The sequence below is a fragment of the Myotis yumanensis genome, unplaced genomic scaffold (assembly GCF_028538775.1).
Source record: "Myotis yumanensis isolate MYYU_CA2020_CCGP unplaced genomic scaffold, mMyoYum1.0.hap1 SCAF_3, whole genome shotgun sequence".
Taxonomy (NCBI): Eukaryota; Metazoa; Chordata; class Mammalia; order Chiroptera; family Vespertilionidae; genus Myotis; species Myotis yumanensis.
In genome coordinates this window covers 84,295,410-84,319,594 of record NW_027223754.1, presented here as the reverse complement: position 1 = coordinate 84,319,594, position 24,185 = coordinate 84,295,410, and the positions used below count along the sequence as shown (strand labels likewise).

Genomic DNA, 24,185 nt, shown 5'->3' with positions numbered 1-24,185 from the left:
AGCCTGGATTCAAGGTACACACCAGTTCTTGTATGTCTTCTTCCCAAAACAAGATGTTTTTGTAGTCCAGTATTATCAGTACATTCAGAGAAATCTCATCTTTGGTAGAAAGTTATAAGCAACATGGGTAATGTATAAATATTGTCTATGATAGGATATTAAGGAATACTGCAAATCCTCTGGTTTCTTTCTGTTTTCAGCACTCTGAAACTTTAATCTCATTTCCTAGTCAAAGAAGAGAATAATCCCATTTCAGTGGATTCTAAGACATTGATATATAACAGGTATGCAATTTTTAAAAAAAAATGATTCAATTAACGCCTTTTGGATGACGCTGATGATGTTATAATTTCTTGAAAATATGAGGTTGAAAAGACATACAATCTTTTTTACCTGAAGTATGTATTATTGATTATTACGCATTTGTGCAGTATGTCACATTTTCCCCCTTATGCCTCTTTATTTGTTGAAATTGATCTGTGCTGATCTTATTTTATCATGCGCATTATAAAAATAAACCATACTAATAAATTCATTCGATACCAGGAACAGCTTTTATCTCATCTTTCCCCAGATTAATTTTTGTAGCTTACCTAGTCGAACGTCAGCCCTAATATTAAACTCCCCCTCCCACTTAGAAAACAAAAACAATTCACACTTATGTGAAAATTATCTACACAATTTTTCTTGGCTTGTTTTTTAATAAAATATCCAGTCTAAAAGGTGTAGGGTGAAATTACAAATTTAACTACTTACACTACCTAGTAGGTTCACACACCAGCCTTTTTCATTCAAAATGGAAAATGGTGCCTATGTGACATGGGTGCACACATACAATTGCCTCTTCTTAATTCTTCTAAGCCAAAACTCTCAAAAGCCCCAGTGGAGTTTGACAGACTTGCTTTATTTTGCTCATTAACTTGGAGGGATGTACCAGATGATGAGTTTACAAAAGCTGGAACAATGGCCTTTTTAAAATATCCTCCCAAGGTCCAAGTATAGGAGCTTATCTCATAAATTCAAATGAGATCATGTACAAATCATGCTTATCATAGTACTTTATTACATATTAAGTACCTAGTAAATGTTAATTTGGACCCTAATTGCTTCAAATTCCATCCTTCCTACTTGTTTGATATGTGACCTTTGGCATATTTCCTAATTTCTCCAAGTTGTAGTTTTCTCATCTACAAAATATAGGTAAAAATAAAACCTAGCTTGTAGGATCACTCTGAGGGGGAAAAAAAGATAATCCATGTAAAAGCACTTAAAAGAGTGCTGGTTACTATAATTAATATAGAATGGTTGTTTATTACAGTGTATCCATTGCATTGTTTTCTGTAAAGCATTTTTAGTTGAAACTTTTTTTAAACGATTTTGTTTTATATTTAATGTTTGGATAGTTAACTATCAAGTAAGTTAGGTATTGCATGTTTGTTTATTTTGGAATCAGTCACTTAATTCATCTTTGTATTCCCCATGATGCCTTACATAAAATATGCATCCACATATGTGGTTTCAATGAGAGAGTAATTGATGCCATCCTAGTTAGTCTCTAAACTCTTGTTTTAATTGATTTATACTATTATAATGAATTATCAGTAGATGGCAGTAGTTTGTTTTCATTTTTACATTTTGTCTAGTCTACAATAGAAATCCAGAAAAGAACTAAAACTTTCCCTATTTTAAAGCAGATGTTTTTTCATGAATAGTTGGTTTAAATAAATATCACCCCAAGAGTTCTTCAATTTATGTTGCTTTAATTTTTAAAAAAATATTTTTATTGATTTCAGAGAGGGAGAGAGAGATAGAAATATCAATGATAAGAGAGAATCACTGATCGGCTGCCTCCTGCATACCCCCTATTAGGGATCAAGCCCTCAACCCAGGCATGTGCCCTTGACCGAAATCGAATCCGGGACCGCTCAGTCCTCAGCTCTATCCACTGAATCAAACCAGCTAGGACAATTTATGTTGCTTTCGAAATACAGATCGAGAAGTACCAGTTACTTTATTTTTTATTGCATGAATCTTATTTTATTTTTTAGGTTTATTTATCAAATACTTTAGAGAACACAAAAATAAATCAGACTTTGTATTTGCCTTTCTGGAGCTTAGTCTAATTGAGAAATATAGTATAAAATAATGGAAATAGTAAGAATAAAAATTTGTTGAGCAGCAGCAGTTTTCTAAATGCTTTACATGTATTATTTCATTTAGTCCTCACAATAATCCTAACAAGGCAAGTATGGTATTGTTCCCATTTACAGATAAGAAATCTAAGGATAATTTACCTAATAAAATAGTAAATGGCACAACCTGGATTTAAGACTCTTCTGTCTTACTCTACTCTTATAAATCATAATTTAATAAATATATAGAAAAAATTGCGCGCGCACGCCAGAGAGAGAGAGAGAGAGAGAGGAGAGAGAGAAATCATATCTACCTAGCAAGATCAAGAAAAACTTCTTAAAGAAGAGGCCATCTACAGAGAGCTGAAAGATTGGTTGCAATGTTGACATGATCAGAACAGGATTTTAGGAGCATTATCAGTAGTATTGAACTGGAATGGAGATAGAGTACAGTTAGATACCTATTATGTGTAAGGTATTGTTCTGGGTCTTTGCCCTCATGGAGCTTATGTTAGTAAATGAAGGAAGAAAAGAAATAAATGTATAAGATATCAGTGGTAATAAATGCTATTAAGGAAAAAGCAAGGCAGAGTAAGGAAATGGAGGATAAAGAAGGGAAGGTAATGCTTTAGAGAGGGTTATCAAGGAAGACTTCTCTACTAAGATAGTATTTGGAAGTGGTAAGGAATGATTGGATTCCAATGTAATTTAAAGATGGAAACAATGAGTTCTGCCAAAAAAATTACATGCTGCTTGTAAGAGAAAGAAAAGAGTCAAGATTCTGGCTCATTCTTTGGGTAAAACAAATGGGGCAGCAATCATTGGCCACTTACTTAGGGAGGATTTCTGAAAGGACCTATGATCAACAATGAGCTCTTATTTATGACGAGAGGCCCGATGCATGAAATTTGTGCAAGAGTAGGCCTTCCTTCCCCCAGCTGCCGGCACCGGCTTCCCTCTGGCACCCAGGACCTGGGCAGGCTTCCCTCCGGCCACCTGCAGGCACCCGGGACCCGGGCTGGCTTCCCTCCGGCCCCGGCTTTGTCTGGAAGGATGCCTGGAAGGACATCTGGAAGGGTGTCCGGTCTAATTAGCATATTATCCTTTTATTATTATAGATTATCTTAAGCAAGTCTGATTCAGTTGTCTTGGGCTCTACACTCTTCTAGAGACCTCCCTAGTAATATCTCCAAGTTTTTGGGCCTGAACAAGAAAAATGAACTTATAATTTACTGAAATGGAGAAGACTGTGAAGAAGCAGATTTTGTGGTGGTGATAGATAGCAGTTGACAGAGAAATCAGGAGTTCACTTTGGAACATTTAAGTTAAAATGACTATAAGAAATCCAAGTGGAGATATCAGGTAGGCAGTTAGGTATCAGTCTAGAGCTTAAGAGGGATGTTCAGGTTCGAGATATAAATTTGGGAGTTATTAGCCTTTAAATGGATTTTAAAGCCATGGAACTGGATGGCATCACCTGCAGAGTGAGTATATGGAAAAGAAGAGGCCTGAGGATTGAGCGTTGGAGCACTCTAACATAAATGAGAAAGATAAGGAGGAACCAGCAAAGGAAACCAAAAGTATGGTGTCTCAAGAAGAAGGACATGATCAAATGTATCAAATGATGCAGATAGGTCAAGAAAGAAGAGGACTGAACTTGTACATTAACTGTGGCAACATAGAGGTCACAGATACTTTGTTAAGAACTTGTTTTAAAAACTAGGGGTGAAGAGAGTTCCAAAAATCTCTCATCAGGAAATTGGGCTATCTGTTTTGGTGTTCTATAAATTTAGGGCTTGAATCACATTTTCAGCTGGCAGCTTTAAAAACAGAATTATTCTACAAAATATAATTGTCACCATTAAAAATGAAAGTATAAGACTGAATGACATTAGCAGAGATAATGTGTTTTTCCATTTGTGTGGAACTTCACCATGGGCAAGAGATAATTTCTGAGAAGTTTATATTTGGTTTTAGATGATGATGAGGAGGGAAAAGTGAAATCTGTCAGAAATATAAGTCAACAGATCTTTGACAGTTATGCACCCTAACACCCATTTGCATTATGTATAATATATGGTGTACTTGGAAATGAGTAATCTAGTAATCTTCAGGGTAGGAGCAAAAAATTGTAGTCAAGAAGGGAAGTCTGCCAAATATGTAGCCTGAGGAGTTTGTAGTGATGAAACAGGGAATGAAGAGTGAAAGGAGAGGCAAAAAAGGAGCTGTGCTGGACAGGAGACTGGAAATGATGTAGAAGCCATACTGCTCTGCTGGTTCCTGGTGCCCCAAGTCCCAGGGTGCCAGGCAGTGAAGGCGGGACTCACTACAGTGACCTTGTAGTGAAATCTACCATAATTGATGTTGACATCTATGCTAATAGCATTGGTCCTGAGTCATCAATAAACATGAGTGGATTCCAACATGGTGGCCGAGTAAGTGGAAGCTATACTGACACGCTCCCAGGACCAAAATGGAATTAAACTAAAACACAGAAAAACCATCCTGAATAACCAACTGGAGATTAGATGTATATAAACGAATTGGGGGGTGGGTAACATATCAAATTAGAGGACTTTCTAAGACTAATAAGGGCAAGTCTTCATAAGTAGGAATGACCTGGGGGCCTTAGGCTTCTATGGAATGGGGTTAATGGGAATAATGCTGACAGTGAGATGACACTATGATTTGGGAGAGAAACAGGGGATTCACCTAACTGTCACCTCAGCTTTCATTTTCTGTGTTGGTAGAGGTAGGAACTCTGTCTCCATCTTTCCAAGGAGAAAAATATCTACCCCTTCATCTTATCAGTTAATCCTAGATATAGAAGAAATTAAAATATGATTTTGAAGCTTCATAGAGCTTACTCTGGCCAGAATAGCACTGGACAGGATTGCTATATTTTCTACATCCTATACCTATGGCAGATATTGCTAATCCAACTTGGCACTGTTTCTCCCTGACTCTGGCTATAGTTTTAGAATCCATTTCATCACAGTACTGGAACTACCAGCTACTAATCCATAGTAATTAATTATTCACTGAGTATGTCAGTTACTGTGCTGAGCATGTTTTATAGATATTACTTTAATTATTACAACAGCCCTATGAGGTTTTACAGATGAAGACACCAATGACCAAAAATGTTAAGAAACTTGCTCAAGATCATAACAGCTGAAAAGCAGGAGAACCAAGATTCAAATACTGTTCTGCTTTCTTCCAAAAATCTCTCACTTAACCATTGTAATTTAATTATTGGAACTAATGATGAAATATCATTGCCATCCCTATGAGGTATTTGCAATTAATTTATTTTCAGGATCACCAGGATATACTAAAAAACAACAACAACAACAAAGAAAAATGAAAGATTATCTATGTTGATTATTTTGTAGGAATAAAGAGGGTAAACCCATAAGTGGGAAAGAGTTACAGAAGAATGTCAGTCAACCAAGAAAGGAAGAGTCAAGGAGTTCCTGAAGATGGTAATGAAGCAATCTTAAATAAATAATTAAAAGATAAGCAGCAACAAGAAAGCACATAATAGGATAATTGTGTTAAATTTTATAGAAAATTAGGATACTGGGAAGCTGTTAAGTTTCTCCAGGAAGAAACTTATTTAGTGTTTAGAAAAGGTATAACAACCTGAAAATGCAGGCCTATAATGAATAGTCATCAACTATAATTGCTATATTGTTGCTATGGTGGCAGTATAATTATAATATGAATGCCAGTGGTCTGGATAAAAACAATTGGGACAATCAAAATATTTATACTGTTCTATAAAGAAACAGGTACAACATTGCAGTAGGCTATTTTGAATTGTCTCTTATGATGGCCTTTGATTTTGGTTTTGTTTATAGTCAGAAAGGGAAAATTGCAAACCTAAATTTTCTTATGAAAAAACATACATTTGTAATGACTTCAAGTAAAGAAACATGACTTGTTTGCATTTAAATTTTTATGATATACATTATTCCTTTGTCTAGCTCTGGCTAACCAAGACACATCTTCATTGACCGATGTTGTAGAGCAAGTTGCAAAGCAACAACAATCACAAACATCAGAAATAGAAAAAAACAAAAAAGTTCTGTTTCATTTACAGGTAACTGTTTCATACTGTCTTCTAAATGAGTCTTTATTTTCTTTAAAACTATATTAAATTAGTAACAAGTAAGTTATTGAGGATACTTAATTTTGTTAGTCAATTTTAAAGGTATTTTTTATATTTACCTCTTTCTTCATTATTCTGTTATCCCTAAGTGAAATCTACTTGAGTATTCCAATTTTGTGGAAGATTTTATACACCCAATATACAAATATTTAACAGTGTAATTTCAACTGTAGTATGAGCATATGGAACCCAATGTCTCACATAGAATTATTTCAAATTCACTTCTACTTGATATTTTTTCCTAAAATGCTGAATTTAAGGAAGGTTAAGTTTTAAGCTAGTGGTTTGAAAGCTATGACTTGTGAGTTGCTAGTTGTCAGTGAACATTTTAAGTAGATAAGGAACATTTCTGTTTCTTATATTTCATAATATATTTGTAATTCCACAGGGAATCCCAAAGGCATGTTTGGTTTTTGCTTATAGCATAATTAGGTGACAATATCCAGTTAATATAGCTAAAAAAGCAAAATGGAAATAGTACCTTCACTATGTGCTTTGTAAAGTTTTAAGAGCTGAACTGCCTAGTTTGAAAGATAAGATTTGCTACTTCCAGGTCTGTGATTTAATTTCTCTGTGCTTCTGTTTTCTCCTTTTTAAAGTGGATATAATAATAGGACCTGCCTATAAGGTTTTCATGATGATTAAATTAATTAATACTTGTAAATATTATGTAAGATATCCTTGCTTGGGCCCCAGTGGACAGTATAGTTTCAATTTTGATATTGGCTTTAGATATTAATGCACCAGCAGAGATATGATGATAATTATACTGTCATGGTAATATGTATTTCTTATAAATATTTGCATTACATTAGTCACTATTAGACAGAATACATGTTTACAATAGAATATAATACAAAAAATAATGTCTTTGATTTCTATAAAGACATTTTCTGTAACACTTCCCAGTCTTCAAAAAATGTCACAGATACTATTTCACTTATATTGAGGGCCTACTTTTTATTAAGCATTTTGCTGAAGAGGGTCCATTTTTTAAGTTGCTCATTATCTTTTGAAGAGGGAGACAAAGAATTAAACAAATAATTACATGTAGGGCAGCAGTGTCAACAATAGAGGCATGAATATAGATTTAACACTGAAGGAGTTAGAAAGTTATGTTCAGTTGAGTTTTAAAGGACAGTTAGAGTTCACTTCAATGATTGGGTGTAAGAGTTAAGACAGGTTTAAGAGTTAAGGGGTGAGAAGGGTAGTATGCCTGAGAAAATTCACAGAGGCCCAAAAAAGCATTAGTACGTTGACAGAATTATAAGTAGTTCTGTGATGGTATAGCATAGAGTATGTTTTAAGAAGTGGTGAGAGATGTATGTCGTGGTATGAAACTTGGACTTTACTTGAAAGGTTTTGATGGGCTTTAAGCAAGGGAGCAAGTAATTAAATTTATATTTTAGAAGGAAAATTCTAGAAACGTCATAAAACACTTTTACCACAACAGCCATGCATGATTAAAACTCTCAGCAAATTAGGAATAGAAGTTCCTCACTCTAAAAAGGGCATCTAAGCCCAACCAGTGTTGCTCAGTGGTTGAGTATTGACCCATGAACCAGGAGCTCATAGTTCAATTTCCAGTGTGGACACATGCCCAGGTTGTGGGCTCAATCCCCAGTAGGGAGCATGTAGGAGGCAGCTGGTCAATGATTCTCTCTCATCATAGATGTTTCTATCTCTCTCTTTCACTCCCTTCCTCTCTGAAATCAATAAAAACGTATTTAAAAAATAATAAAAAAGAGCATCTACATAAATCCTACAGCCAATTTTATACCTAGCTAGAGGCCCGGTGTATGACATTTGTGCACTGGGGTGGGGAGTCCCTCAGCCTTGCCTGTGCCCTCTCACAATCCGGGACCTCTCGGGGGATGTCTGACTGCCAGCTTAGGCCCGCACCTGCCACCACCGCTGCACTCACCAGCTGTGAGCCCAGCTTCTGGCTAAGTGGCGCTCCCCCTGTGGGAACGCATTCACCACCAGGAAGCAACTCCTACATTTAGTGTCTGCCCCCTGGTGGTCAGTGCACATCATAGCGGCAGGTAGTTCCACCGTTCAGTTGATTTGCATATTATGGTTTTATTATATAGGATAGTGAAAGACAATGTTTTCCTTCTAAGATCAGGAACAAGGCAAGGATATGTGCTCTTGCCACTTTTCATTCTTTGGTACTAGTGCATTGAGCCACTGTAATCTTGGAAGAAAATAAAATAAAAAGCATCCACATTGAAAAGGAGGGAGTTAAACTTTTTATTCATAAGCATGATTATATTTAGAAAATCCCAAGGAATCTATTTTTTAAGAAGTTGTTAGGACTAATAAGTGAGTTTAATTTTTTTTATTATTTTTTTAAATATATATTTTTATTGATTTCAGAGAGGAAGAAAGAGGGAGAGAGAGATAGAAGCATTAGTGATGAGAGGGAATCATTGATCAGCTGCCTCCTGCATGCCCCAAACTGGGGATCAACATGGGCATGTGCCCTAACTGGGAATCAAATCGTGACCTCCTGGTCCATAGGTCAGCACTCAACCACTGAGCCACACTGGCCGGGCAATAAGTGAGTTTAGAAAGCTCATAAGATTAACTATGAAATCAGTTGTATTTCTATATATTGAAAGAAACAATCAGAAGTTAAAATTTAAAAAGCAGTGTCATTTACAGTAGCATCAAAACTATGAAATACTTAGGGGTAAATTTGACAAAGGTTTGTGTTATGAACCCCATGTTTATGTCACCCCAAAACTCACATGTTGAATCCCTAATCCCCAAATGTGATTAACTTTGGAGTTGGGGCCTTTGGAAGGTAATTAGGTTTAGGGGAGATCATAAAGGTGTGGGGCCCTACTGATAGGATCAGTGCCCTTACAAGGAGAAACACCAGAGTGCTTGTTCTCTCTCCTTGCTCTGCCACATGAGGACCCAGTGAGAAGGTAAGGCAGGCAGAGTTCTCACTTGTATTGGGCCATACTGATGTCCTTTCCAGCCTCCAGAACTGTAGGAAATAAATTTCTGTTGTTTAAACCACTAAGTCTATTGTATTTTGTTGTGGCAGCCCAAGCAGACTTAAGACCACTTATAAGAGCTGTATACTGAAAACTGCAAAACATTGCTGAGAAAAATTAAAGATTAAAACAAATACTAAATGCAGAGATACACCATTTTCACAAATCAGAAAATTCAGTATTGTTAACATGTCAGTTCTTTCAATTTTATCTACAGTTGAAAATCAATTTCGATAAAAATTCCAGCGGGGTTTTTTTTTTTTTTTTTGAGAAATGGATGAGCTGATTCTAAGTCATATGGAAATCCAAAGAACCAGTAATAGCCAAAACATCTTTGAAGAACAACAACAATGTTGGACATTCTTACATTATCTTATTGTAAAATTTATTATAGAGTACAATAATCAGGACAGTGTGATATGGCATAGATAGACATACAGTTCTATAGAACAGACTAGTGTCTAGAAATGCCCCACATATATCAATTGATTTCAAAGACGTGCTGTTATGGAGTGAATGTTTGTGTCCCCCCATGGTATGTGGAAGTGGAGCATTTGGGAGATAATTAGGTTTATATGAGGTTATGAGGGTGAAGCCCCTGTGATGGGACTATAAGAAGAGAAAGAGACCCTAGAGCTGTCTTTCTCTCTCTCTCCCATTTGAGGACACAGCTAGAAGGTGGTTGTCTACAAGGCAGGAACAGGGCTCTCACCAGGGGCTGAATCCACTGCACCTTGATCTTGTACTTTCTAGCCTCCAGATCTATGAGAATTTAATGTTTATGTTTAAGCACCCAGTCTATGGTATTTTGTTATGGCAGTTGATTAGAGCTAACACAGGTGCCATGGCAGTTCATTAGAGAAACAAATAGTGGAGGACAGCCATATGCAAAAAAAGTGAATCTCAACTTTCACCTCATACCACATACAAAAAGTAACTAAAAATGTATTATGGGCCTAAATGTAAGAATTAAAACTACACAGTGTCAGAGAAAATAGGAAAAAAAGCCTAGTGATGTTGGATTTGGCAAAGATATTTTAAATAGGACACAATTTTTTTTTACATTGGATGTCATCAATTTTTTTTAACCTCACCTGAGGATATGTTTTTATTGATTTTTAAAGAGGAAGGAAGGGAGAGAGAAACATTGATGTGAGAGAAACATTGATCAATTGCCTTTCATACCTGTCCTGACCAGGGATTAAACCCGCATCCATCCTGTGTATGTGCCCTGACTAGGAATTGAATCTGCAACCTTTTGGTGTACATATGGGATGATGCTCCTACCAACTGAGCCACTCAGCCAGGGCTCATCAAATATACTTTTTAAAGTTTTTGTTCAAAAGAAACTAATGAAAATGAATGTGAGATATATTTTCTGGTACCCTCTTGGAATTTGCATTGTCATAGACTGGGAGAAAATATTTAACAACATATCTGACAGTGTATGTGTATTTACAATATATAAATAACTTCCATTATTTAGGAAGGCAAACAATTCAAAAATGGGCTAAATATTTCAATAGTCATTTCATCTAAGAAGTTATTATAAAAGACAAGCATGTGAAAAGATACTCAATATCAATAATTGTTAAGAAAATGCAAGTTGAAATTACAATGAGATAGCACTCAATACACACTAGAATGACTACATTTAAAAAGACTGACCATACCAAGTGTTGGTGTAGATATGCAAGAACAGAACACTCAAACCCTGTTATTTGGAATGTAAAAACATTTGGGAAAACAGTTTACAGTTTTGAAAAGGTTAAAATATATCTACCATATAATCCAACCGTTCAATGTCCAGATATTTGTTTACACAAAAGAAATAAAAGTGTATTGGAAAACTGGAAACAACCTAAATGGCCCATCAGATGAATGGATAAAAAAAAAAAAGTGATTCATCCACAAAAAGAAAACTACTTGGCAATAAAAAGGAAGGGTTTTTGATATATCCAACAGCATGGATGAATCTCAATTATGCTGAGTGAAAGGAGTTAGATTTGAAATACAAAGAAGCAAAAAACACCCAACCAGAAAAACAAAAAGAAAAAAGAATCCAAAAATATGAAGATAGTGTAAGGAGCCTCTGGGACAACTTCAAGCGTACCAACATCCAAATTATGGGGGTGCCAGAAGAAGAGAGAGAGCAAGATATTGAAAACCTATTGGAATAAATGACAGAAAACTTCCCCAGCTGGTGAAAGAAATAGACTTATAAGTCCAGGAAGTGCAGAGAACTCCAAACAAAAGGAATCCAAAGAGGACCACACCAAGACACATCATAATTAAAATGCCAAGAGCAAAAGACAAAGAGAGACTCTTAAAAGCAGCAAGAGAAAAACAGTCAGTTACCTACAAGAGAGTACCCATACGACTGTCAGCTGATTTCTCAACAGAAACTATGCAGGCCAGAAGGGAGTGGCAAGAAATATTCAAAGTGATGAATACCAAGAATCTACAACCAAGATTACTTTACCCAACAAAGCTATCATTCAGAATTGAAGGTTAGATAAAGAGCTTCACAGATAAGAAAAAGCTAAAGGAGTTCATCACCACCAAACCAGTATTATATGAAATGCTGAAAGGTATCCTTTAAGAAGAGGAAGAAGAGGAAAAAGGTAAAGATACAAATTATGAACAACAAATACACATCTATCAACAAGTGAATCTAAAAATCAAGTGAATAAATAATCTGATGAACAGGATAAACTGGTGAATATAATAGAATCAGGGACATAGAAAGGGAGTGGACTGACTATTCTTGGGGGGGAAAGGGTTGTCGGGGATGCGAGAAGAGACGAGAAAAATCGTACACCTATGGATGAGGACAGTGGGGTGGGGGGTAAGGGCAGAGGGTGGGGTGGGAATCGGGTGGACGGGAGCTATGGGGGGGTGAGGAATAACTGTAATTAACTGAACAATAAACATTTAATTAAAAAAATAAAATTCTAAAAAATGTAAACTAATATTTAATGACAGGAAGTAGGTGAACTGTATCTGGAAACACAGATGAGGAGGAAAAGATAGATTTTAAAGCAATAGGAAGAAACTTGTGGGTAATGGATATGTTTACAATGTTCATTGTGATGGTCTCATGAGCATAAAACTATGTAAAAGTCATCAAACTGTAAAGTTTAAATATCTTCAGTTTATTTACATGAAGTATACTTCAATAAATCTATAAAAGAAAAAAGGGGAGGAAGATGGGGAGGGAGATAAGACAGGGAAGGGGGAGAGGGAGGAGTTGGAGAGGTGAAGGGGAAGATGTACAGTAACAACAGCAAGAACTATAATTCTAGTGAAAAGGATTGAAGGAGAATTGGAGTGTAGGAGGAACTGTCTAAAACCAGGGAGAAAAGTAAACAGTCTATTACATTAGTCCAGGAAATTGAAGAGATGGTTACCCAATGTCATCTCTTCCTATGTTGATCAATAGGGTCAATAGCTTGATCCACTTGGCAGTGCATGTGCTTCTTTTCTGACCATTCCATGTGCATCACTAGTCACTCATGTAATAAATATTTATTGAGCACCATTTTATGCCAGATACTGGGAAGATGATGATAAAGAAGATAGACAGTAAGCTCCTTGTGGAGCTTACTTTCTAGTAAGGGAAGACAGCAATCCTATATAACAAAAGGCTAATATGCAAATTGACTAAATGCAGAATGACCGGTCACTATTATGCACACTGACCACCAGGGGGCAGACGCTCAATGCAGGAGCTGCTCCCAGCCTGCAGGCTGGCAGTGGGGGGCAGGGCCGGCAAACGGGCAGTGCCAGGCCAGCCAAGGAAAGTGCCAGCAGGGCCCCCCCCAACCACCCCACTGGTCACCCCGCCGATCAGCCCTGATTGCCGGCCGGGCCTAGGGACCCTATCTATGCACGAATTTCATGCACCAGGCCTCTAGTAAAGAAATAAAAAGAAGACTGCTCTCAAACACCCAGGCAGGTGGTTTTCCTATATAAGTAGAGACGAGTTGTTGCAAGTAGAAGACAACATTTTTTAGGATGTCTAAAGATGAAGAAAAAGTGAAATTATGCCATCTTGAACTAGCTATCCAGAAATTCATTAAAATAGTAATCCCTACAGACCTGGAAAGGTTAAGAAGGCACCAGATAAATATTGAGAAGTATCAGAGATGCAGAATCAGGGACAAGTTGCACAAAGAGCATATCAATGGGGGGTGTGCACATGTGCAGTTCAGCAACTCCACTCCAATATGGAGAAGCTTTGTTGGAAAGTCCAGAAAGATGACCTAGTACTTCTGAGGAGAGTGATAGATCCTGGTTAAAGAAGCAGCAGCAGCAGGCGGCAGTGGAATTTCTCCACCTCCATCAGGAATCTGTAGAACTTGAGAAACAATTTAATGATGAAGAAACTTCATTACAGCCTTCTTTGACTAGATCTATGACTGTTGGTGGAGCATTTCACACTACTGAAACTGAAGCTGATCCTCAGAGTATGACTCAGATATATGCATTGCCTGAAATCCCTCAAGATCAATATGCCGCAGAATCATGGGAAACCTAGAAGTGAACCTAATTGAACTTAGCCAACTGGTCACAGAATTATCTCTCCTAGTGAATTCTCAGCAGGAGAAGATTGACAGTATTGAAGACCATGTCAACAGTGCTTCTGTGAATGTTGAAGAGGGAACCAGAAACTTGGGGAAGGCTGAAAAATACAACCTGGCAATTCTGCCTGTGGCAGGTACATTCCTCAGAGGAGCGGGGGGGGGGGGGGGGGGGGGGGGGGGGACACGGGGTAGGGGGGGTCCTATTGGCCTCCTTGCAAAGTGGCAGGAATTACAGCTGCCCTTGATGGTGGGGTGTTGGGCTTCACAGGCAGAAAATTGATACAAAGAAGGAAACAGGAAATGATGGAGAAGCTCATTTCCAGCTGTCTAGATCTTCCCAGCCAAATTGACAAAAAATGCATAGAAAGCAAACGTCAGTATTATTGGCTCCACGTGTTTATACTAATGGACCTTTGTTGCTGTTGGACATTCAGCTTTTGGAACATGATTGTATCAAGATAGCGGCTATAGATGCTCAAGTGGGATTGGATTGTGATAAGTGGATATATATATATTTTTTGCTGGAATGTTAATGGAATTGAGGGGCTTGGGCTGAGGGTATATAATGTTTGTCAGGTAGTTTAAAGACTGCTAGGGAGCAGATTTTCTTCCTGAAAGTGTGAAAACTGAACCCATAATGTTGATAAGGACATGTGAGGTGTGGACATGTTGGATTATGAAAGAATAGTTCCTTTCCTAACCCTGATTTGGAGATCCTAAGACTAAGCATATTATAAATAAGTCTTTTGTCTTCTAAATGTAGGAGATTATTTAGTCCTGTTAGCAAAGAAAAGAATGGGAGTTCAGGAGCCTTTCTTATCAAATAGGAAATCTAGATCTGGCAAGGGCACAGGTGAAGTACATGGGGGAGTCATTGGATGAACCTATTGCAGTTTCCTATAGGTCCACTATATTTTCTGATGAAGGAAACTAATAGTGAAAGAAAGGCCCAGCTTCTCCTTCAAACATCTTAATCTGTGACACTGGCTCTCTGAACTCTTCCCTCTGTCTCTCTTTAAATAAAGACAAAATCTCAAGTGGTAGGAGACAGTGTTATTAAGCCAGCACTAAGCTAGCTTTGTCATTTTGTCTCTCTGCAGAAGTGCCCTCTGCCTTCCTTCCCTTGTACTTTTCGAAGTTCTTTGACTTGTGGGTGAATTCTACCCATGTGTAATGAGGGCTTTTCTCATAATCAGCTTTTTTTAAAATATATTTTTTATTGATTTCAGAGATGAAAGGAGAGGGAGAGATAGTAACACCAATGAAGTAAGAGAATCATTGATCTGCTGCCTCCTACACGCCCCACACTGGGGATTGAGCCCATAATGCAGGCATGTGCTCTGACCGGGAATAGAACCCTGACCTCCTTGTTCATAGGTTGATGCTCAAACACTGAGCCAGTCCTAATCTGGTGGTGTTGTGTTTTTCTTTTTTAATTTTCTTCCATCTTTATTCATCCTTTTCTATAATCTCTAGATAAGAGAGGGATGGAGGCAGGGAGAAAGAGAGATCTCCAAATATTTCCAACATTGTTAGAATTTGAGCTAAAAGATAAGCAGGCAGGGAATATGCCAGATCATTTCCTGGAGCATCTTCCAATCTCAGGTGGCTGATGTACCAGCCACACAGGGAGTTTCTAACTCTAGGTCTTTTCAGCCAGCCCTTGGTGAAGCTAAGAACTAGCTTTCTACCTCATATCTCTTACTACCATTCTTTTCCCCAGGCTTTGCTACCTCCTGTGCTTTCCTTCACTTTTCACAGCTGCTATTTCTTCTGCTTGCCTTTTCTCATATTCAAGTTGATGATAGACAAAGTCTGGTGCCAACACTCAGTCCTGATGGATTTGTGGTGCTAATTCCAACACTTGACATTGACAGCAAGCATAGCCCAGCCCAACTCAGTGTCTGTATCAAATAGCAAAAAGGTTTTAAATTTAGAAAGGAAGAATTTAAGGTTACAGTCAGCCTCATCCTGTATCTCCAACTCATTTGAAATAGGAAAGAACCACCTTTTGCCTTACTCTTTTTCTCTGAGGACAGAGGAAGGGGTACCAACACCACAAAAGATGTGAGCTTTCTCTGCTCAGGAGCCAGAGGCATCAGACAGTGGGATGGTTTATCATTTCTCTCTTGCTGAGCTTACTCTTAATAACTTTTATTGATTGCTACCTTTTATTTTTGTCTCTAATCTAAAGAGAGACATACTTTTTGACTCTTCTCACCAATAAATTCCAAAGCGAGAAAGCAAAAATAAATAAATAAATAAATAAAATAAAGAAAAGGAATACAGTAGAATGATGTGATTTATGTTTTTAAAAAGATTATTCTGTCTAATATATGGAGCCTGGTTGAGGTACAGGGGGAATAATGGAAACAGGAAGACCAGTAGAAGCTAGGCTGTGCTAAAAAAATTGATCAGAAGTGAATCTGGGATTTTATTTTGGAGACCAAATTCAAATAGGTGTTGGGGGAAGGGTAAAGGGAAAAACTAAGAAAAGACTTCTAGATTGTTGAGTATTCAGGTGGAAAGTGGTACAGCTTATTGAAATCAAGAAGATGAAGGGGAACATGTTGAGTATGTAAATGGAATTTTTTTTCTGAAAATGTATAGTTGATATGTTTATTAGATATAGAAATAGAAATGTCAACTGGAGATAAAGATAGAAATTCATCAGCATGTTGCATTTTTCAGTGTACTTCCCTCTCTGTCTCTGCCAGGAAAAGGGTAGATTGGGTCTGCCTTTTTTGTACAGTGACTCCCTCTTAAAATTATGTGTTCAAAGAATATAATCATTACCAGATAGAAAAAAAAGGAGGACGGCTTGCAGAGTTGTTTTGGGGGCAGTTAGATAATAAAGAGAAGGAAGGACATAAGGTGGCTCCCAAAGTAGTACCATTAGTTAATTTGTGAAAATAGGGGTGTGGTAATTTGCATTTTGGTCCCAATTCTTCATTCTTGTGTATATTAGACCCTTTGCCATGTGTCATTATAATGGCCTGCCATAGTGGTGCGCATATATCTGCTCCTTGATGGTGAGTTTCATCATGTGACCAGCTGGGGTGTGAGCAGATGTTATTTGAAGAGAAGCTTGAAAAAGCTCTTCCATAATTGGGCTTCCATTCTTCTGCATCTGCTATCATCATGAGAAGGACATGGTTGGCGTGGCCCACTGGAAGATAAAATACATGTTATGCAAAGGCAGGACACCCCAGCTGGCCAAACTAAATCATGTAACAGCCAGCCCCCTCAGACATTTGAGCAAATCCAACAAGGTCAACATCTAGCCAAGTTCCCCTGCTCCCAGTCATGTGAGCAATAAACACGTATTTTGTAAGTCACTGAGGTTTTACCATTCTGACACTACATAATTTATACAAGGAAGAACAGGATGGAATAGAGGCAAGGATTAGTCTGATTTTTTGACATGTTGCATTTGAGATGGCTAGTGGCCACTGGATGTAGGACTCAACAGCCACTTAAGTTCTGTGAATTATCAGCATAGACATAGTCAACATATAAGTATGGATAAGATTACCCAAGGAATTATATATAGAATGAAAGGAGAAAATTCTGATGATGGCACCCTAAGAAAGACCTGCTTTATAGAAGGAACCATTGTGACTGAGAAGGAATGCTCAGCAGTATCTGGGAGAACCAGAGAAGAGTGGTGATGTGAAAACAGGAAACACTCATAGATGCAGAGAACCAACTGATAGTTGCCAAAGGGGAGAGGCATTGGGGGACTGGGTGGAAAAGGTGAAGGCAATGAGAAGTACAGATTGGTAGTTATAAATAGTCACGGGATGTAAAGTACAGCATAGGGAATATAGCCAATAATATTGTTAGAATTGCCAAATGCCAAGAGAGGTAAAGTAGACATCTTTATACTCATTTTACAAATGAGTAGGTTTGGATAGGTTAATTAAGTTTGCCACGTATGATCATACCAATTAGTAAATAACAGTAAGGGAACTAGAACCTAGGCCTTTTGATTTTTTTTAACCCAAGGTGTTATCATTTTTATCATGTTGTCTTTCTTTAGTGCAGTGGTTCTCAACCTTCTGGCCCTTTAAATATAGTTCTTCATGTTGTGACCCAATCATAAAATTATTTTCGTTGCTACTTCATAACTGTAATGTTGCTACTGTTATGAATCATAATGTAAATATCTGATATGCAGGATGGTCTTAGACGACCCCTGTGAAAGGGTCGTTCGACCACCAAAGGGGTCGCGACCCACAGGTTGAGAACCGCTGCTTTAGTGTGTACTTCTGATGTAAATATATTATTAAAGTGATTGTAAAATATCGTATACATATAAAATGTTAAGACAAGTGATAACATTTTAACATTTAGAATTATATGAATATTAAAAATAGATATATAATTGGGCTTCCACTGAGGTTATAATTTTGTTATGTTATTGAATGTTTCCTTCCATTATACATCAATTTTTCTATATCTGATAAATGTGTTTATGTTTTGATTTCCTACATGCACTATGGATAGAAAAATGACTTTCCTCTCATGTTGAGTATCATGAATTAATAATAATAATGTTGAAATATTTTACAGAATGAACTTCATGAGCTAGAAAAACAAATAGCAACTGTTTCTGCAGAAACTAAAGAAACAGAAAGGCTAATTTATCAGCAAGATGTTGCCATAGAGAATAGTAAACTTCAGTGTGAAAACCTGGAAACACAAATCAAATCCTTACATACAGAAAATGTAAAGCTTAAATTTGATATAGAAGCAGCCCAAGAAGATTTCAAGGAACACGTGATAAAATATAATGAATACTATGCAAAAATTAAAGTGCATAAAGATAGCTCGGGGGAGGAAGAAAGCAAATGGCCATTTATGATTGAACTACGTGAAAAACAAGATCTTGTTAAAAAACTGAAGATAATGAAAGAGGAACTTAGGCAAGATCTCCAGAATCCAGAAGGGAACCGGATGAAACAAGTACAGGTTTGAAATATCACTTATTAAAACTTTTTCTATTCTTTTTTTCTTCTTTTTTAAATCCTCACCTGAGGACTTGCTTAGGGAGTGGAGAGAGAGAGAGAGAGAGAGAGAGAGAGCGAGCAATTGCCTTCCTGCCTTCCTACATGCCCCAACCACAAATTGAACCTGCAACCGAGATATGTGCCCTGAGTGGGATTCGAACCCGCAACTTTTCTCTGCACAGGATGGTGTTCAACCAACTGAACCACTCAGGCTGAGCTATTCTCTTTTTTCATGTACACTTATTAAGTGATAAATTTATCATTAACTTAATCAAGTACCCATGGCTGCTCTAATGAAATTCAGAAACTATTTTCACAACTTTAAAAAACTTGGATAAGCACATGAGTTATGTAACAACTATGCCACATGTGCAAATGCATAACGCAAACATCCCCAAATTCCATGTGGACTAATACAAATGCATGGTAAAACAAAATCACAATGAACAATTAATACATTGGTTGCAGAAAGTGTAACTCACAAAAATGTTGAAGCCCTAGCTTCTAAGCTAATGGATCCAAACCAATCCAAGGCAATTTAGTATGCTTAATGCTGTTTTGCAAATAATATGAACTAATAATTGCAGCTTACACATTTTTCTATTTCTTTTACTATTCTTTGAAGACAGTGGGAGAGACTAACTTAAAATATCTATTATGTCTTGCTAGAGACTTACAAGTATCCTTTACACCGTTGCCGGACAATTGCCACTATAATTACCACTATCCTTTACGTGTTATTCCATTTGGATTTTCTAAATGCTCAAACATAATTTTTGTTTATTTGTTTGTATTGTAGTTTTGCTTTTATTATTTGTTCCTATAGAAGGTAATATTCTAATTCTATTTATCAAGAAGAATTATTATGGCTAGTTTTATTAAATTATAGAAACACTGAAAATCTTGGCTTTATATTGATCATTCACGGTTTGACTTGTATATATTAAATTTTATAAACATACAGGGAGACATTATAAAGCTAAAGGATAAAATCACAACTACAAAAGAATCTATCATTGAAAAAACTTGTTTTCTTGAGGAAGAAAATAAGACACATGAAAAATTAAGAAAAGAAATAGAGGTAAGTCTTGATCACCTGGATTTCAATGTTTTATGGAATCTTTTCTTAAACTTACATTATTTTCATACTTTCCACAGTTTATTCTCAATCCCCAAATAGCTAAAGAACAATAAAGAACTACATAAAGCATTAGAAAAGTCCAACACATCCTATATAAAAAGCCTAATATGCTAAGTGTTTGGTCATCCAGTCGTCCATTCAACCAATCAAAGCATAATATGCTAATGATATGCTAAGGCCGCTCAACCACTCGCTATGATGTGCACTGACCACCAGGGGGCAGATGCTCAAAGCAGGAGCTGTCCCCAGCCTGCAGGCCTCGATCACCCGATTGAGACCTGCTGGCTAACCTCCTGGTCCTTCCCCCTGGCCAGCAGGCTCTGATCACCCAATGGAGAATGGGGAGCCAGGGGTGGGTGGCAGCAGACATGGGCCGCACCAGGCCAAGGCAGGTGTGAGCAAGCAGGGCCCCGATTGCCCAACCAGTCGCCCTACATGCAGGGGGCAACCAGTGTCAGTGGTGGGGGGCAGGGCCGGCTGCCGGAAATTGGGGAAGATTGGCCCTGATTGCAGGCCAGGCCTAGGGACCCTACCCATGCACGATTTTCGTGCACCAGGCCCCTAGTTAATAGATAATTAGAGATAACTCCCTCATTCAAAGGTATTGAAATATGAATCTATTTAGACAAAGCAAGCACTCACTCCTATTTCAATCTGCCCTAAAATTATTCCAAATCTAATTCCATCAACAACCTGGCACCCAATTAATGGCTAGAAAACAGGCTATTGAGTCAGAAAAGATGACCTTTCCTAGATATATATCAGTGACTCCTCAAAACAGAGGAAAAAACAATGGAAGTCAGTACTACAAACCCCTCTGACTTCATATTTGCAATTATTGAGTCTAATTTAAAAAACTGATATACAAAATTAAAAGTGAGACCAAGTTTGGGATACCACTGGTAGATTTCTGTAGTCACTATTGTTTAGATGAATGAAAATTAAAATGGAGAAGAATATGTTGTTAAGCTCAAATAAATAATTTTCACTTTTAAGGTATTAATTTGTAAAATAAAAAGATACATATCTTTAACTTGTTTGTGACTAATTTGATACAATTAATAAGCATCTGAGTTACCATGGCCTGGTGGCTCAGTTGGTTAGAGCATCATCCCAAAATGTTGCAGGTTTGATTCCCGGTAAGGCACATACCTCGGTTGTGGATTCAATCCCCAGCTTGGGAGCCTTCAGAGGCAACGGATCAATGTTTCTCTCTCACATCATTGTTTCTCTCTCCCCTTTCCTCTCTCTATAAAATCAATAATAATACAAAAACATATTCTTGGATGAGGATAAAAAAGTCTGTATATTTATACTATAATAAAAATATTTAATCATTCTCTTTAAATAGTGGAAGCAAATAGAAGTTGCGTCACATACAGATGACAGCAAGTGAGCACCAAGTCTTTTAGTGCAGTATATTCTCCATGTTAAAACAATGACATTGTGTGTTTGTTACATAAATGGAGAAATTGTGAACAATACAGAATTTAGCAATATATTTCACACAATGTTCTTCTCAAAACAGGATAGCATTTTGATTTACAAAACTGTCTCATTTTATTTATGTATTCACTCATCAATTCATTCAACATATTTATTGAGTTCATACTATGTGCCAATTACTCTTTTAAGTGCTTACAATAGAGCAGGGGTCCTCAAACTACGGCCCGCGGACCACATGCAAATACAAATATTGTATTTGTTCCCATTTTGTTTTTTTACTTCAAAATACGATATGTGCAGTGTGCATAGGAATTTGTTCATAGTTTTTTTTAAACTATAGTCCGGACCTCCAACGGTCTGAGGGACCGTGAACTGGCCCCCTGTTTAAAAAGTTTGAGGACCCCTGCAATAGAGTATTGAACAAAATAAATTGATAAAAATCCCTGTTCTCAGGGAACTTGTGTTTTAGTTGGAGAGACAGACATAAAAAAGATATGTAAATAAGATATGTAGCATTCACTGTGGCTGGTGCTCTAGAGTCACACTAAGGGAATTTGCACATCTCTATTCTGATCTGTTGTGTATTCATTTTGTACCTTAACCATTGAAGAATTTCAGAAAAGGCTCATATGCAACCAAACACACTTATTTGATTAACCAAAAATTTTTCCAATTACATATATCTATATATACATACATATCAATGGATATATATCCTCTTGAATATATTCAGTGTATAAAAATATTTCAAATATAGCTTCATTATTTAATATAGTATTTCAGTTTATTCCATATTTATTTCTAATCCTTTTAAAGTCATTTTCTATTTGCCAACATACCAGCAGACCTAATTCACCAATTTGAGTAAATTATCTGAATTTGAAAAATTACCAAAAATTGAAAACTTAAATGTTGCATTAAGTTTATAGCAATTTATGTGAAGTGTTAGTTACAAGTTTTCACTTTGCTTTTATAACAATATTTTGGAACGCGTTGAGTGTCTCTGTCCCAGTTCCCCTGCTTGCTGCAGAACCGTGCCTCAATACAATTGCTTTCCTTTGTAATCCTGTATGTTTTGTTTTATGCATTTAAAAGCATTATTCTGAGGAGTCTGTAGTCTTCACCATAGTGTAAAAATGATCCATGGCAAAATAAATGTAAAAAAAAATCCCTGCACTAGGGAGGAGCTGGGAAAGAAAGAGGGGAAGTTTGCCTGGGGAAGAAATTGATAAGATTCAGCATGTAGTACAATCTGGGCCCCAATAACAGCTGAGAGAGAGAAAAGGGAGTCAGGTCAGGGACAGAAATTCAGAGTCTTGTCTCCCAGGCTATAAATTTACTTTTGACAGGTTATTTTGATTAATTTGGTGAATTGGTGTTTTGACAAATTGACCCCTATTTAAGTTGACTTAGAACCACCCACCAGACTTCTAGAGCATTCTCTAATAGATGTAAGAATGAAGAGAAAAGTTCTCAGCACCATTATTCTATCAACTGGTTTGAACATATATGCATATATGCATAACCCATGGACACAGACAATAGTGCAGTGAAGGCCTGGGTGGTGGGGCAGGAGAAGGGTAGAGGAGTTTAATGGAGGAAAGGGGGGCATCTGTAATACTTTAGACAATAAAGACAAATTTAAAAAAATAATAAAAGTGGATGTTTTACTACAATGAAATACCACTTCACACCCACTAAATGGCTATGATAAAAAAAGACAGATAAGTATTTTCAAGGATGTGAAGAAATTCAAACCTTCACATGTTGATCATGGGAATGTAAAAATGGAAAACAGTCTGTCAGTTCCTCAAATGGTTAAATATAGAGTTACCATATGACCCAGTAATTTCACTCCTAGGTATAAACCCCAGAAAAATGAAAACATGACCACACAAAAACTTGTACATGAATGTTCATAGCAGCATTATTCATAATAAACAAAAAGTGGCCACAAGTGAAATACTCATTAACTGATAAAATGGGTAAGTAAGATGTAGTATATTATGCAATATTATTTGGCAATAAAAGGGAATGGAGTACTGATGTATGCTAAAACATGGATGGCCCTAAAAACATTATGCTAAGTGAGAGAAGCCAGTCACAAAAGACCACATATTATATGATTCCACTTTATAAAATGTCCAGAATAGGCAAATCTATATAAAGAGAAAGTAAATTAGTAGTTGCCTAGTGCTAAGGGTGGGATGGGGAAATGGGGAGTCACTATTAACGGGTACCAGATTTCATTTTGGGCTAATGAAAATGTTCTAAAATTGATTGTGGTGATAGCTGCACAACCCTGTGAATATACTAAAATCCATTAAATGGTACAGTTTAAAGGGTGGATTGTATGGTATGTCAACAAAACTGTTTAAAAAAAGTTATTTGTAGAGCCAACACTAATCTCAGGAATTATGATGACGTTTTTGCTTTCTTATGCCTGGGCACCAAAACCCTTATATTTTCACCGTGCTTCATTGCCTTCCAGTGTCGCATTGTCTGGCTCAATATACACAGTGATCTATTTACTGACAAGGAATTGGACATTATATAGAACTTTTAGATCAATTAATCTGTTTCAGTGAACAACTAGATACAGAAAAAAAATTACTCTTAACTGGTAACTGCTTAATAAGTAGAAAGCACTTCATCACAGATGTTTTACTTGGATTCAAATCTCAAA

General features: G+C 36.9%; 1 protein-coding gene and 1 pseudogene across 3 annotated transcripts in view; both read left to right on the top strand.

Annotated features, from left to right (window-relative positions):
- Window positions 1–24,185, top strand: part of CCDC122 (coiled-coil domain containing 122) — a 30,071-nt gene that overhangs the window by 5,173 nt on the left and 713 nt on the right. For 2 of the 3 annotated variants that reach the window (XM_070407462.1, XM_070407461.1), the window contains exons 2-5: window positions 5,528–5,617; window positions 6,122–6,237; window positions 18,476–18,874; window positions 19,877–19,993. In XM_070407462.1, coding sequence (XP_070263563.1) covers window positions 5,572–5,617; window positions 6,122–6,237; window positions 18,476–18,874; window positions 19,877–19,993 — 678 coding nt within the window. In that variant the 5' untranslated portion in view covers window positions 5,528–5,571. Of the gene's footprint in view, window positions 1–200; window positions 285–5,527; window positions 5,618–6,121; window positions 6,238–18,475; window positions 18,875–19,876; window positions 19,994–24,185 lie in introns of all 3 variants that reach the window. The other variant, XM_070407460.1, reaches the window with a different exon arrangement.
- Window positions 13,332–15,817, top strand: LOC139005041 (syntaxin-17 pseudogene; annotated as a pseudogene).